The 18,034-nt window shown below is 26.8% G+C and overlaps 1 protein-coding gene across 1 annotated transcript in view; it reads right to left on the bottom strand.

The window, feature by feature from the left end:
- The window catches only part of LOC100199563 (tuftelin-interacting protein 11), a 69,035-nt gene extending 51,522 nt beyond the window's left edge, over window positions 1-17,513 (bottom strand). The window contains exon 1 of the mRNA XM_065808959.1: window positions 17,238-17,513. Coding sequence (XP_065665031.1) covers window positions 17,238-17,478 — 241 coding nt within the window. The 5' untranslated portion in view covers window positions 17,479-17,513. The remainder of the gene's footprint in view (window positions 1-17,237) is intronic.
- Window positions 17,514-18,034: the final 521 nt, after the last annotated feature.

Genomic DNA, 18,034 nt, shown 5'->3' with positions numbered 1-18,034 from the left:
TTTGCCACTCATGAGTCCACTGCATATGGTTTTTAGCAAATTGTAATCTAGCAACTTTATGGTGTTTTTTTAACATTGGTTTTTGTTGTGGTTTCTTCCACTTTACGTTTGGTGTTGTACATAGAATATGTGCAACATGTTTATAGGTGATAGGCAATAATAATTAATCCTTAATTTGTGTTGCATTCAATTTATTTTTAGTTGCTTCGAAGCGAATTCGATTAATTTGCCGATTTGTTAATACTTTGTTGCCGTTTGTTGCTTTTTTTACACCGTAATTGTCACCTTTTGCAATGTAGTTTTGTACAACATGGTCAGATCTTTCAATTTTTCTTGCTATTTCTCGTATAGAAAGTGCTGGTGAGATTTCTGAGCCACGATATAAATTAATTTGTATTTTTTCAGCATCTGTCAAATACTTTCCTTTAGGCATTTTGTAAAATGCAATAAAATTGATACTGGCAGAGCAAAAGATCAAATTACACTAAAACTTATCAATTTATTTGTGTAAAAGTGATTAAAAATCAATAATTACCGTTATTAACCTGATTGCGTCTATAGATATATTCCAATTAAAAAATGTGCTTTTGTACATCAAACATACTCTCATGTTAATAAAGACACATAGAAAAAATTTTTGTGTGGTTTTTATTAGCCCACAACACAACAATTATTTTGACAATAGCTTGCATGCATATCAGTTGACAATATACAGAAAAAAATTAAGATAAAGAGAAAAAAATTGATGCTTCTAAACGAATATGCCTCAGTGTGTATATATATATATATATATATATATATATATATATATATATATATATATATATATATATATATATATATATATATATATATATATATATATATATATATATATATATATATATATATATATATATATATATACACACTATATATATATATACACACTATATATATATATACACACTATATATATATATATATATATATATATATATATATATATAATATATATATATATATATATATATATATATATATATATATATATATATATATATATATATATATATAGGCTTGGCCAGGAAGGCGTGTAATTTCAAGCCTTTTTATGATCACACAAATAATATCTTGTTTTGACAATTTGACCTCAGTTTTTAACAAATGCGCTAAATAAAAGGTTTTTAATTACATTATAAATAAATAACTTTTATTATTGACGCGTTTATCTTTACTAACATTTTTATATTAGCAAAATGCTTTTAAATAAAGTAACTAATGATTTTAATTAAAGTATCAATGAAAGTTGTATACATTTTTATTTATATCATTTAACTATATAAGATTTTTTTGTAATTAAAATAAAAATAAAAGAAATCATTTTCTATAAAATTTTGTTTTATATTAAATTCGACGACTTTAAACAACGATGGTCTCTTTAATAAATTTATTTATAAGTATGTATTTTTAATTATAAATGCCTTTAAATAAAAAAAATTGTATCAACTTTATAAATAAACAATTTAATTATTTTTCTTTTGTTTGCATTATTGCAAAGAATTGTTAAGGATCTTCTTTTAAACTTTTAAATGTGTGCATTTATTTAAACAATGGTTAGATGTAAGTTATTACTTTATTTAAAAAAGGATTTCAAATATTATATTATAAAAACATTAGTAAAGATAAATGATTCAAAGTTATTTATTCCAAACGTAATTTAAATAATGTTATCGTTATAGTTTATTATTTATTATAGTTCTATTTTTTTTATTTTAGTTTTAGTTAAGTTAATTTTATTATATATATATATATATATATATATATATATATTATATATATATATATATATATATATATATATATATATATATATATATATATATATATATATATATATATATATATATATATATATATATATATATATATATACACACATATGTATGTTTATATATATGAATAAAGAAAATATCTTTATATTATCATTATTAATATTGTATACTTGAAAGAGTGCTTAATAGATAAACTAGAGCTATATAGTATATATGTTACTGTTACCCGCAGTACCAGGAATTAGCTAAATGCTAATGTTTTCACAATTATTAGCCAACTAAAAACAAATTAATAATATTATTAACCTAACTACTAATCAATTTTCGTCCCTTAACGATCTAAAATACAAATATAAACCGTAATGTCCACTAAACAAATCGTAGCAAAATTAAACTTTTACTACTTGCCTGATGATTGTGATAACACATGAAACTCAGAGTTGCAATATTAAATATATTATAAACATTAGCATTTAGCTAATTCCTGGTACTGTGGGTAACAGTAACATATATACTATATATATATATATATATATATATATATATACATATATATATATATATAAACATAAATATATAAATTATGTTAATGTATTCTACAAAGAGAGTGCTCAATGTTCTTAAAGAACAGAGCAATAATAAATTAGTAAAAACACTTATCTAATTTTTTTCTTTCTTCTACACAGTGTTTCTCCATCAGTAGGTTCATCAAGAAGAATCTTCCTGATTCTTCCTGATGAACCTCCTGACTTTTTTTTACTAATTTATACATATATATATATATATATATATATATATATATATATATATATATATATATATATATATATATATATATATATATGTGTATATACATATATAGTACATGATTTCGGCACCAGATCCCAATTTTGAAGACATAACTATATATTTGATCTAAATATATAAATATATATATATATATATATATATATATATATATATATATATATATATATATATATATATATATATATATATATATATATATATATATATATATATATATATATATATATATGTAGTTCTTAAAATATAGATGTATTTCATTTATATATAAAAACGGAAAAAAACACATACTGAAACTTTTTAGTCCCTGTGTAATAAGTTGTGTTAATAAGATATACAAATAATTCTCGACCAGGAGGTAATCCACTGTAAAGAGTGGTAGCCCTCCTACATCAAATAATGGACTGTCAATTTTTGGCAGAAGAAAATTGGCCAGCCTTTGGACAAGGAAACCATTCTGCAACCTCGAAAATATTGCATGAGTGGTGTGGCAAAATTTCACAGTTTCTGTTATCACTTTCTGATAGAATAAATAATATAGAGAAAAACGAAAAACAAAAATATGAGCGCTTGCAACTTTTAGAGTCAGAAAAAGTAGTTAATGTAGAATTAATAAATCAATTGAAATTTAACATTGCGCAAACTAGTTCTTTAGTCAAACAATCAAGCACAAATGATTGGATTCAAGTTCAAAAATCAGGGAAACAAGTTAAAAAACCAAACGATCAACTTATAATAGCAAATTCTACTATAAATGAATTAAATGAACGTAAAAAGAGAGCTAAATATATTATTACTTATGGAGTGTCAGAATCTGATAAAGTTTCTTTAGACGATAAAGTAGTTGAAATTAAAGCGAAAGTGTTGGAAATATTTACAGAAATTGGAGTTCAAGACATAAATTTTGAAAATGTGAGACGATTAAGAAGTAAAATTTCCGACAAGCCAGGTCCGTTGTTGGTTAACTTGGCTGATTCCAATCTACGAAACAAAAAACTAATTTCATCCAAAAAATTAAAATTGCTTCCAAGTTTTAAAAATATCTACATATCTCCAGATTTAACAGATGCTGAACGTCAACAGGATTTCATACTCAGAACAGAACGAAATAAACTTAATAATGCCCTTAAGGAGACGGACCCCTTTTGGTATGGTATCCGTGGAAATCAGATCCAAAAATTTAAAAAGAAACCAATCGAATTTAGGCAGTAAGGCTAATCGTCTGTTATCTATGAGTAATATTGAAAAAATAAATTGCATGTACCTAAATGCCACATCTCTTGACAACAAATTTGATGAGTTTAAACTAGTAGTTGCAACTTACAATCCTACAATTATTAGCATTACTGAAACATGGTTCAAATCTACTTCTCTCTGCAATTTGGATGGTTACTGTTTATATAAAAAAGACAGATGTGATGGTCGTCGAGGTGGAGGTGTATGTATTTATATTGATTCCAAAATAATTTCATATGAACTTAATGACAATGCATTTACATTGAGTCAAATAGAGCATGTCTGGGCTGTTGTCCAGTTTGGCCATGATAAATATCTCTTTGGATGCATTTATAGACCTTGTGATTTCATGAATATGACGGATATTGAAAATGTATTTAAAACTGCAAGAGAATATGTTGACCTAAAAGATTTTAAAGATCTAATTATAGTTGGAGATTTTAATTTTCCTGAGATAAGTTGGTCCAATGGATCTATAAACTCTATTAAAAGACCATCAGGCATTGAGCATGATTTCTATCGAATAATAAATGACAATTACTTATATCAGCATGTAAATTTACCAACATATCAAACAACAAATAAATCTACCGTAAACATTTTAGATTTAATATTCACCACTCAGTCAGCAAATATAAGTGCCATCGATAGAAAATTTGTTTTAGGAAACATAACCAGAGGTCATTTGATACTATGTTTTGATTTTATTTTTAAAAGTAAAACAAAGAATGTAAATACAGAGGAAAATAAATTTGTATATAGAAAAGCTGATTATAATAGTATTGGAGATTTCCTTACAAATGTTGATTGGCTTCAGTGTTTTCATACCAAAAGTGTTCAAGAAATGTATGATGAGTTAATTTATTATACTGAAGAAGCATGTAACTTATATGTACCTATAAATACATCATCTAGGAAAATGTGGCTAAACAAAGACCTAATCTCACTCATTAGAAAAAAGCAGAATTTAAGATACATAAATTGTTCAAGTAAATGGAAAAGCTCAAATCTTTGTAGTAATTATAAACAATTGTCAAAAAGAGTTTCAATTGAAATTTCCATAGCAAGACGAAAGTATGAGTTAATGATTGTTGATAAAGCTAAAAAGAACCCAAAATTATTATATAGATATATGAATTCTCAACAATATGTAAAAGACTCTATAAAAGCTCTGAGGCAACCAAGTGGTGAAATAATTCACGATCCTAAAAAAATCGCTGATCTACTGAATATAAACTTCCAAAACATTTTTGTAAAAGAAAGTAAAAATTGCATTCCATTTTTTAAAACAAGAATAAATGATACCACCTTTAATTTAATTCCTGAAGATATTCATTATGATGATGTTCTTGAAAGGCTTAAAAATCTTGATCAAAACAAAGCATATGGAGTTGACAAATTACATCCATATATCTTAAAAAACTGTGCTACTGCTTTTGCTCTTCCTCTCACACTAATTTTTATGGAGTCAATAGAAAAAACTCAACTACCAAATCAATTTAGTTCAGCAAATATAACTGCACTATATAAAAAAGGTGACAAAACTGATTCTGGGAATTATAGACCTATATCACTTCCTTGTATTATTTTTAAAATGCTTCAAAGAATAATAAAAAACAAGTTAGAAAAATATCTTCACGAAAATAATATTATAGCTAATGAACAGCACGGGTTTGTTAAAAACAGGTCATGCACGACCAATTTACTTGAAACTCTAGATTATATTACAAGAAACGTTGATCAAGGAATTCCTGTTGATGTAGTTTTACTTGATTTTGCAAAAGCATTTGATACTGTTCCACATCAAAGGCTTATCTCGAAACTTAAAGCATATGGTATTAATGGCCTGGCACTTAATTGGTTTCAAGCTTTCCTGTCTAATAGAAGGCAGAGAGTCGTTATGGGAGATTATGTTTCAACTTGGGCCGAGGTGTACAGTGGAGTTCCTCAAGGCTCAATATTGGGTCCACTACTGTTTATACTCTATATAAATGATCTTCCTGAGTCTCTAAAAAATACTTCAAAATTGTATGCTGATGACACCAAAATCATGTCAATTAGTTCTTCTGATGAGTTACATAATAAACTTCAATGCGACTTGAACTCTGCATATGCTTGGACACAAGACTGGTTACTTAATTTTAATATTGAAAAGTGTTTAGTTATGCACTATGGCTTTAAAAATAAACGATATCCATTTTATATAAATAGTTGTAAACTCAATACATCGGATTCTGAAAGAGACCTAGGAGTGATTTTTTCAGATAACTTGAAATGGAAAAATCAGGTATTATCGAGTGCAAGCAAAGCAAATCGCATGCTGGGCATTATAAAGAAATCGTTTGTTCAATTTGATGCAGAACTGCTAAAATCTCTTTATCTTACTTTCATCCGACCACTTCTTGAGTTTGCTGTACCCGTATGGGCTCCTTATCAAAAACAAGATATTGTCATTTTAGAAAAAGTACAACGTCGTGCCACTAAATTAATACCTCAAATCAGTAAATTATGCTATGAAGATCGACTAGCTTGTCTTAGAATGCCCTCACTTGTTAAAAGAAGACAACGAGGGGACATAATACAACTGTATAAAATTTTCAATGGTTACGATAAAATTGAATTTACAGAAAATCATTCCTTTAAATCAAATTGTACTCGTGGCCATATCCTAAAATATTCAAAAGACTTTTCGAAACATAAATACAGAGAAAACATTTTACTTAATCGAGCTGCAAATTACTGGAATGCACTGCCAGAAACTGTTGTCAAAGCTACTTCAATAAATTCATTTAAAGCAAGACTTGATCGATGGGAGTCAAACCATCACAAGACTCAGCTGTCAAAGTGTGTATAAAATCACACTCACTGGTAGCAATACCAGTCACAGCAGAAACTAATACTAATACTAATACTAATATAAATGTATATAATGTTAATATATAGTCATGTGCATACATATACACAAATATTTATTTTAATTAAGTTAATTTCTTGGTTACCTGCAAGTTAGTTTGGCCAAGAAGTTAATGCGTGCAATTGTGTAATGAAGACTCTGTATTTAACTCAAGGTCAAGTATTAATTTACTTTTTATTCTTTCAAAAGTTTGTTGTAGTATGTGCAACATCTGTCGTATTTTTCAAATGTTGAATCAAATAAATTAACACTACTTAGGGTGGACATTTTTTTCAGCCACATCCCTTTAGTAAGTCTGTAAAAAACAAGTCTTACATGAAATGAGTAATATTGAAAACAAAGCCTAAAAGCTGCAAAAAATAAAACTCAAGTTAATTACATTACCAGCGCTTTTTTTCTGACAAACAAAGATTTAAGTTTCCAAGTACCATTTATTAAAAAATATATACTGTTACGCTTTCATGTGCCTTATTACAAAAAAGTTAAACATACACCTTTTTTTTTAAATTATAAGGAAACTTATGTTTTCCCCTTTTTTGATATCGCACAATCTGTTAATTACATGATGTAACAGTTATAACAAATTTTTCTAAACTATTATTTTTTGCAAAATAAAACTTACAAAATATAAATAAAGATATTGCAAGAGCTATATTGAGAAGAATTATATTGAGAAAAGTTATATCAAGAATAGTTATATTGAGAAGAGTTATATTGCTTCAAGCATAAATACTTGTAATAATAGATACAACTCTGTTATTAATTTTTCAATACTATATATCAAGGGAGTTTAGATAACTTCATTATATATCAAGTATATTTATTCTTGATAACGAGGGTATCTAAACACCTTTAAAATATTTAAAAAATTTATAATAGTTTTTTATTCAACTACAAAAAAATTAACTCTAAGACTTCATTTAAAGTTTGTAATAACTAATGCTTTTTCATATTTTTGATAAAATCCTTATAACAAAACAAACAAAAAAATTAAACATAAAAAATGACGCTATCATAAAATAAAATTTAACATGTACTAAGGTTTATCCTTGTTACAAGGATGATTCTACAGTCAGAATCTAACATACTCTATAGAAGAAATTAAAACTGTTGTAAACAAGTGCATTACCTGTTGTGAACCGAAACCTTGATTATACAAACCACCTATTGCTGAGCTTATACAAATAACCCAACCATTAGAATACCTTAAAATAGATTTTAAAAGCCCACTTCAACTAAAAATTGTTATATCTTTACAGTTATTACCGAATACTCCCAATTTGCATTCACCTTTCCCTGCTCTGATACTTCTTCAGTATTAAAATACTTTAAGAATATGTCCTATTTGTTTGGGATGCCTGCTTATGTTCATTCTGACAGGCAGCTCTATAATATCAGAAGGATGTACTTTCTTGCATACCAGAGAAGTTGCCATGAGCAGAACAATGTTTTATAATCCCAGAGGAAATGGACAAGTAGAGCGCTTTAATGGAATAATTTTGAAACCAATAACATTAGTTTTCTAATCAAAAAAGTTACCTGTCGAAAACTGGGAAACTGTGCTACAGGATGCTTTACACACAATTCACTTTTTACTTTGCACTGCAATAAGTGCAACACCTCATGAGAGGTTCTTTAATTTTCTGCGGAGATCTAAAAAGAGACAATCTACCCCAACTTGGTTGTTAGAACAAGGAAAAGTTTAAAAAAAACATATTCAATCCAGTAAATATGATCCCTGAGTAGAAGAAGCTGATCTAATAGAAGCAGAACCTTAGTATGCTAACATTAAATTTCCGAACGAACAAGAACCTACTGTACCCATTAAAGACTTAGCACCATTAGGAGATAGTAAACTTTCTCACTCAAGTATTGAAATTGCTGACAATAGTAATATTGACACAAAGTATACCTTGCAACTCAATAAACCCATTACTACAGATAAGAAAAAGTTTGCTTGATCCAAAATCTAATATTTAAACTCACCCGCAAGTGCAAACTAGACATCTTCCATGACGATCTCAACAAAACTGGAAAACGTTACAAAAAGGTACAGTTTTACAGTTTTACTTTTACTTTAAAATTGCGTTGCACCAATATCTCCTAAACTTTGATTTATGACTATATATTTATTTGTTTTAAAAATCTTATGTTTATTAAATAGTTTTGAAATTTTCATTGAACAATACGTCTTAGTGGCTGAAGTGGTTAGGTTGCAGCACTGTGAAGTAAAATACCAAGGTTCAAATCCTTGCTCCTCCACATTATTATCATTTTTTTTTTTAATCTTTTTTGATTTTTTTGAAATAAAAAATAAAACATTTTTGAAGTTTTATAGATTTTTACTTTTATTAAGTTTTACTTTTATTTAAAAATTGCATTGCAGCAAAATCTCCTTAATTATGAATTAAAGCATTTATTTGCCGTTATATAAAGTTATTTTCGGTCTTTTGTTTTTTTTAAATAGTGTTAAAAATCAACAGTTTAGTGTGTCTTAGTGGCTGAAATGATTAGCTTGCTGCACTTTCGAAGTACAACATAAGTCTTCAAATACTGTCCCTTGCATATTAATTTTTTTAAACCTTTTCAGTTTTTCTAAAATATAAATTAAAACATTTTATAAGTTATATTGCTGATATATGAAGATATAATATACTACAGGCTTTGTTTTTAAATAAAAAACGCTTAATGCATTAGCTTAACGCGATTTTTGACGTCATAAAATTCTCTTTATTTTTTTATTTTTTAAAGACATTAACTTTTTTAAATTACTGCAATAATATTAATTACTGCAAAATGAGTTAAATGTTATTTAAAGGCTTTTTTACTATTACTATAAGGGAATGTTTATTTTCTTTAATTTTTTTTTTTAATATTAAATAATTAAATTAATCTTTTTTTCGACATTTGCATAAATGAATTAAAATATGTTAAATTTTTGAATTTTTAAAATGATTATTTCCTTAATTTCTAACTGCGGCTTTGCAACTACAAATGAATTTTTATTTAATAAAAATTAGCGAGTAACAAATAAGAAAATTACATTAATTTATTTACTTTATTTATCAAAAGTTTATTTGTTTATTATTAAAATTATATCGCTGTATATAATACTGTATAAAATAATTGCTGCAATTTAACTTGTGTTACAAAAAAAAAGTTTAACTTATGCTTTGTGCAAATTTTTGATGCACTCGTTTCTTTAAAATTTAATTTTGAGTGCAAAAAAAAATGTTTAGGAAGAAGAAAAATAATTGCGATAAAAATGAGCTAATTTTTTTTAGAGCAAATAAAATTTCAATATTGAATAATATTTATTAACAGAAGTGTGGAGTTATAAAAAAAAAGTACTGACTCCAAATCCAGTCATTGAAATTTTCAGAGTACGATTCCGACTCCAACTTTAAAGCAAAAATTTTGAAAAATTCTTTGAGGTTTAGTATGAATAAAAGGTTATTTGAATATTTTGTACATGCATGTGCAATACCAAGAAGTTTTACTTTTGGAGTTAGAGTCACGATTTTGTTTAGCGACTCCGACTCTACACCCCTGTTTAGTGCTATTTTTAAATAAATTTGACAGTTAAGTTAAACCCAAGCATTAACTTAAATTTTAATAAACTTAAATGTATGTTTAAATCTATTCTAAATTAAATTATATATTTTTTTTATCAGAATAAAATTATATAATTTTATTAAATTAGTTTTAAATTAAATTTTATATTTTTTATTAGAACTAAATCATGTTTTTATGATCTTTGCTTCAAGCTTAAAAAATCAATCATTACAGGGTCAGATCATTATATTTCAACCAATTTCAAGAAAACTTTGTGGGGTACCATCTCTAATTTTCCTGATTTTTACATATCATTATCTAAATGATGTAAATAGGTTAAATGCGCAATTTCAGAGTTCTAAGTGCAACGGTTTAGAAATTATAGCCTTACAAACACTCTCAGGTAGCCCCCCTCGGTTCCTCGAATGGTAAAAATAGACAACTTTAAGGCCTTATAACTTTTTTCTAACTTTCAGCAAGTGGCTCATTTTTTCTAGAACTATTTTCTAGATATTTCTGTCTTAAAATTTGTGATTTTCATTAGCTTGTATCATGTTAGAAAAAAACTACAGCCTCCTAAACTTTGGAAAAATTCTGAAAAATGCTAAATAAAGGCAAAATGAAGTTAACCGTAGTATTTTTCTATTCATCAACAAGTCCTTACATGTTAGTTTTCTAATTAGCTACAATGGTCTACAACAAATTGGCAAAATATAAGCAGATTGTTACATTTTAGAAATCAATTTTATCTAAAAATATATAGTCCACTTTACTAAAAAGTCCCATTTTCAGCCATTTGGGGATGGCTCGTAAATTTTTCTAACACTTTGTATTGATCTGATATTAACAGCAAATAAGGCCATTAGATCTAACTATATAAAAATGTAAACATCATAAACTTGTCATGTTCACAACAAAAATGGCAGCATTTTTTATTAACCCTATATTTCAATTATCAGGGCTGAATAGTGTTATTGGAAACCAGTGCCCCTCCAACCTGCTTTCTGGCCCATGTGAGGGATGTAGCCTATCATAAGTTATTTCTTAAAAAAAAAGAGATATGGTTGGTTACTTTCTTCCTGATCTGGACTTTATACCGGATAGGAGCACAACTAAAGGGGTAATAACTATATAGAGCCTGCATTATTTTTGAAAGGTGACACTCAAAAAAAAATTTAGTTAATCATAAAATTGCGATTTAATCTTTATTATGATGATTTTTTTATAGTTGATTGAATTGCTAATAATTCAAGGCAATAGTAGGAAATCAATATTGTAATCAAGCCATTACAATATTGATTTAATGTTTTGTTTAAATAAGTTTTTTAACAAAGTATGAGTTTCAATTTTATTAGTTAATTTTAACTATTTATCTAAAAATGCAATGATTCTATATAATATACCCTTTTGCAAATGTAAATATATAAGCATTTATAACTCAAAATAACTTACCTTGATATTTTTCTGTTCAATAAACTTTGCTATTGCAGTTTGTTTCCATTTTTTTCATTACATTATTTGTATGTGTTTTTAATTGTTGGATCTTATGTATGTATGTATGTATGTATGTATGTATGTATGTATGTATGTATGTATGTATGTATGTATGTATGTATGTATGTATGTATGTATGTATGTATGTATGCATCTATACATACATACATACATACATACATACATACATACATACATACATACATACATACATACATACATACATACATACATACATACATACATACATACATACATACATACATACATAAATATATATATATATATATATATATATATATATATATATATATATATATATATATATATTTATACATATATATATATATATATATATATATATATATATATATATATATATATATATATATATATATATATATATATATATATATATATATATATGTGTGTAATCAAATCATTATTGAACTTACTTCTCCTATATAACTTCATAGAAAATTATACATAAGAAGGTTCAATAATATTTCATCTTAATTAAATTTATTAGATAAACATGAATACTTGTTCTATTGGTATTGAACTAAAGTTAGATTGTCATAAAAATACATACTGCAGTCAGTCTGAAATTTCAGAAATAGTAAATAAAGATAAATACCTGCTGACCTTAAGAACTGGAATAAGAAATATTCATTTGCATACAGTTTGCACTCACCATAGGTTACAATTTATTAATTACAATTCAACATACCATAAATCATGTTGTGACCCGTTCTCAATTCATTTAAAGATTGTTAAAGGAAACCTGACAACTGTCACTCTGGAGCATAATCAACTGGACTCTAATTTAATTCCTGGGAAAAAAATATGTTTTGGTTGTGCAAGAAAAATCAAGAATGTTGAAGAAGTTGACAAGAGACATGATCCAGATTACATATCACCTGATAACTCTGTCACACAAATTGATACTATAAATCCTTGTCTTGTTAAATTTGGTGTGTCTCCTATTAAAAGATCATCCAGCATGAGTATGCTACAAATAGACAATAAAATAAAAAAGAAAGTTAAGTTGCTAACTGAATCATTGAATGCATCTGAACGAGATGAGCTTCAAATTAGTATGCTCAAAAGTTCCTCTTTAGATTTTATTGTAGAACAGCTTAAACAAAAGTTTCGTAATGAGATCAATATTTCACAAAAAATAAAATTGCTCACTTTAGCTCCAGTCCATTTGACTATTCAGGAAACAATAAATGAATTTAAAACAGCACAACATATGGTGAAGCAAGCTAGAGCTTTGCGGGATGTTAAAGGAATCCTTGGTGAGAGATCAACAGACATAAGAAACCCTAAAAAATTGACTACTGAAGTTGTAAATCAAATTGTCAACTTTTATGAGGATGATAGTAACAGCAGGTTATTGCCAGGAGCAAAGGATTACATTAGCATAAAGACAGTTGATGGTAGACAGCACATTCAGAAACGACTCAGACTATGCAATCTTTCAGAACTTTACCAGAAATGGTTAGAAGAATCAAAATTTAATGGTGTAGTAAAGGTGGGACTGACATCATTTGCTCTTTTAAGGCCACAACATTGTATTGTTGCAGGAAAATCTGGCACGCACACAGTCTGTGTTTGTATTGACCATCAAAATCCAAATCTTATGGTTAAATCATTAAAAAATGAAATTAAGTCAAAAGATCTGATGGCCTTAGCTGTATGTTCAATAGAAAATAAACCATGTATGTTTCATGAGTGTGAGAAGTGTCCTGGAAAAAAGAGAAAAAAAGTTAAATGAACTGTTATTTCATTTGCTGAATCCCCTATTCAGCAAATGAAATAACTTATAAGCAATGGTTGAAGACTGATAGATGCTCCTTGGAAACTATAGTTAAAAGTCCTGATGAGTTTCTAGAAGAGTTAACAGACAAGTTATATAACCTCACAAAACATCATTATGTCAGCAAATCGCCGACATTCTTTTTAAACCAGCTCAAAGAAAACATAAAGCCAAATGAATGTATTATGCAAATGGATTTTGCTGAAAATTTATTATACAAGATGAAGTTCAGTCATCCTATTTTTCCAAAAATCAAGCAACTCTCCATCCATTTGTCATATATGTGTAATCTTTAAATGGAAACCAATCACCAGAAAGCAAATGTTATTGTGTTATATCTGACAATCTAATTCACAATACTGAGGCAGTTTTCAGTTATGTTTCCAAAATCATACCAATTCTGAAAGAGGAATATCCACAAGTTCAGAAGATCAATTATTTCACTGATGGTGCAAGCAGCCAGTATAAAAATAGGTTAAATTTTCATATCACAATATTTTTTAAAAATTTTGATAACAATTACCTATTCTAGACAAACTATTTTCAGCCCTTGAAATGATGTTTTTGAAATTGGATACAAAATTGATAATCTTTAACTGAATAGGTTTTTTTCTTATTGTATTTTAGGTTTAATTTGAAAAACCTGTGTTATCATGAAAAAGACTATGGACTAAAAGCAGACTGGCATTTTTTTGGGACTGCACATGGAAAAAGTGCATGTGATGGAATAGGTGGTACAGTGAAAAGAGTTATTCATAACCTATCCCTTCAAAGGCCAATTGCCAATCAAATTTTGACACCGAGGGACATGTTCTTAGTTGCTAAAGAAAAAATTAAAAACATCAGGTATATATCATGCTATTGTCAAAGTGTATGTACATTTAGGTTATGATATTTTTTCAAATAATTGATGTCTAGTATCCTATATCATAATAGGCATTTAAACAAAAATAATAAAAATAACGTATGAATGTTTAGTTATAAAAAATCAAATAGTATAGAAAAGGATTCCTTATAACAAGACCTTACTAAATACATATTTGGAAATAGAATTATGATTTATGTTAACTCTTTTTCAGATTTATCTACATTTCTGAAACCGAAACAGCTGCTATTACACATGAAGTGCTTGCTAAACGATTTGAGAATGTTCCTGCCATCAAAGGTACTCGCTCATACCATTATTTCTCACCTCAATCATGCTGTTTAAAAGCTTATGTAACATCAATGAGCAGTACATTTGACTCTTTTCACATGCTGGAAGATACTTGCATTAATACACAAAAATCGACGAATACTGATATCAATATTAATGATTGGGTATTAGTGAATTATTTTGGTGAATTCTTTCCTGGAAAGATAACTGATCTTAAAGGTGACACAGTTTGTATTAGCTGTTTACAAAAAGCAGGCAATTTTTTCAAGTATCCAACAACCACAGATATCCATTGGTATCCAGTTAGTGACATTATTGCCACGTTACATGACCCTGAGCTCAAAAACACTAGAGGGTTTTACTCTTATCTTATTAAAAAAAGGATGAAATGAATTATCATATATAATTGTTTTCAACTACATTATTATGTATTGCCATTATTAAGGGAGAATACAAGAATTTTGTAAAAAAGATAACTATGCTTTTCACATAAACAACAATGCTGGGCTAGAAATGGTTTTTATAGCAATTATATAAAATTTTGTAAAACAAATTAAGGATAGTGGGTTACATCCCTCACATGGGCCAGAAAGCAGGTTGGAGGGGCACTGGTTTCCAATAACACTATTCAGCCCTGATAATTGAAAAATAGGGTTAATAAAAAATGCTGCCATTTTTGTTGTGAACATGACAAGTTTATGATGTTTACATTTTTATATAGTTAGATCTAATGGCCTTATTTGCTGTTAATATCAAATCAATACAAAGTGTTAGAAAAATTTACGAGCCATCCCCAAATGGCTGAAAATGGGACTTTTTAGTAAAGTGGACTATATATTTTTAGATAAAACTGATTTCTAAAATGTAACAATCTGCTTATATTTTGCCAATTAGTTGTAGACCATTGTAGCTAATTAGAAAACTAACATGTAAGGACTTGTTGATGAATAGAAAAATACTACGGTTAACTTCATTTTGCCTTTATTTAGCATTTTTCAGAATTTTTCCAAAGTTTAGGAGGCTGTAGTTTTTTTCTAACATGATACAAGCTAATGAAAATCACAAATTTTAAGACAGAAATATCTAGAAAATAGTTCTAGAAAAAATGAGCCACTTGCTGAAAGTTAGAAAAAAGTTATAAGGCCTTAAAGTTGTCTATTTTTACCATTCGAGGAACCAAAGGGGGCTACCTGAGAGTGTTTGTAAGGCTATAATTTCTAAACCGTTGCACTTAGAACTCTGAAATTGCACATTTAACCTATTTACATCATTTAGATAATGATATGTAAAAATCAGGAAAATCAGAGATGGTACCCCACAAGCCATTGGTTGAAATACAATGATTTGACCCTACAATAAAATAAAAACAAAATAAAAATAAACTTTTAATTTTATTTGAGTTTTTTTTTTTATCTTAACGCTTATTAAATAATTTAAAAGTTAAAAAATGATAAAAAGCCGCTTAACCAAAATCGCTTACTGCTTACATAAAATTGCTTAAGGCACACTTAAATCGCTCTATGCGCAATGCTTTTAAACAAGGCCTGATACTTTTACAAACAAAATGGAGAGAGTTTTTAAAAAACTTAAAATTGTAATAAACATTAAAACAAAGGAAGAAATTTTTTGCATATATGTCAAGATAGAGATACTTATGTTATATAGTTATTAATGTGCTTAGGTAATTAGTTAAGTCTTTTTTTTATAGAAAAACGATTTAGCATTCAAAGTTGTACCAAGACACATAATGCTAATGGGTCCAAAATGCTAGTGAATATTAATGCTAGTGAATACTTTTTGATAGCCAATTATAGTAAGACAATTGATCACATTTTTATTCTGTTGAAATACCAAATATGTAAACTTTTCAAAAATTAGTCTGTTCTTTAAAAAAAAATTTAACAACAAAAATGATTAATAAATTTACTTTATAAAAAATGCTAATAAAAATAGAAATTTAAATAGTATATATCTATTTATATCAACATATATTTAAATCACGAAACCCATACACCACCTTATATTTTAAAACTAAAAAACTGTAAATCATGTTTTTGTAATTAACAATTTGCAAAATTTTTGTAATTAACAATTTTCGAACAAATTAATTTTCTGAAACATTTAACTATGTAGATTTTATCTATAGACTTTATCTATATATTATATATACAAGTTGTTGCAAATCTGCAATTATGCTCAATCTGGTTATGTTTACAAAATCAAAGAATTTACTTGTAAAAATCAAATTAATTTTTATTAACACTATTACAAATTAAACAGTTATTTTTTATTTTATTTCTTTATAATTCGTCTTTTTTTTTTACTATACTTTAAAAATGTGTTTATCCATAAACTTATGAGTGAATCTATGTGTCCATAAAAATGTGTGCATGAAAAGATTCATGCAGTTAAACATGACTGTTAACTTATAATACTTACTATTATCTTTTTCATTAAACAATCCTCCACTGACAAATCCCATTGGATCAACATAATCAGAAACTTCAAATTTCTTCCTTGATTTTCTTTGCATGTGACCATCATTTTCATCATCAGAATTTGCCCATACACCGTATATTGCCTGTTCTTTTGTTTGTTTCTTATGTTGACCAGGATAAAGCTCACTTTCCAAATCAAAATCTGTAATTTCAAAACTTTCAAACTCTTCATCAGAGGCCATATTAGAACAGAACTTTTAACATTATTTAAAAAATAAAAATGTTTTAAATTAACATTATTCATATATATATATATATATATATATATATATATATATATATATATATATATATATATATATATATATATATATATATATATATATATATATATATATATATATATATATATATATATATATATATATATACAAGAACATTACGAGACTACTGCATGAAATTTAAAATTTGTTGATTTCAGCCCTTAACTCCCATGTTAAGGGCTGAGTAGGCCCAAAAATTAGTGCTTTTTTGCTTCCAAGCTCCAATCAACGTAATTCTTTGCAAAACATTCTCATTTGACATAAGCATGAACAAACGAAAGTTTGGAGTTTTCACAATGTTTGTAAGAGTCAAAACCCAAATATCTAAAAAATCCTGGGTACACTTCTGATATATATATATATATATATATATATATATATATATATATATATATATATATATATATATATATATATATATATATATATATATATATATATATATATATATATATATATATATATATATATATAG

The sequence above is a fragment of the Hydra vulgaris genome, chromosome 11, assembly GCF_038396675.1.
Source record: "Hydra vulgaris chromosome 11, alternate assembly HydraT2T_AEP".
Taxonomy (NCBI): Eukaryota; Metazoa; Cnidaria; class Hydrozoa; order Anthoathecata; family Hydridae; genus Hydra; species Hydra vulgaris.
The sequence above is the reverse complement of the archived record's forward strand: the minus strand, read 5'-3'. Positions and strand labels throughout refer to the sequence as shown.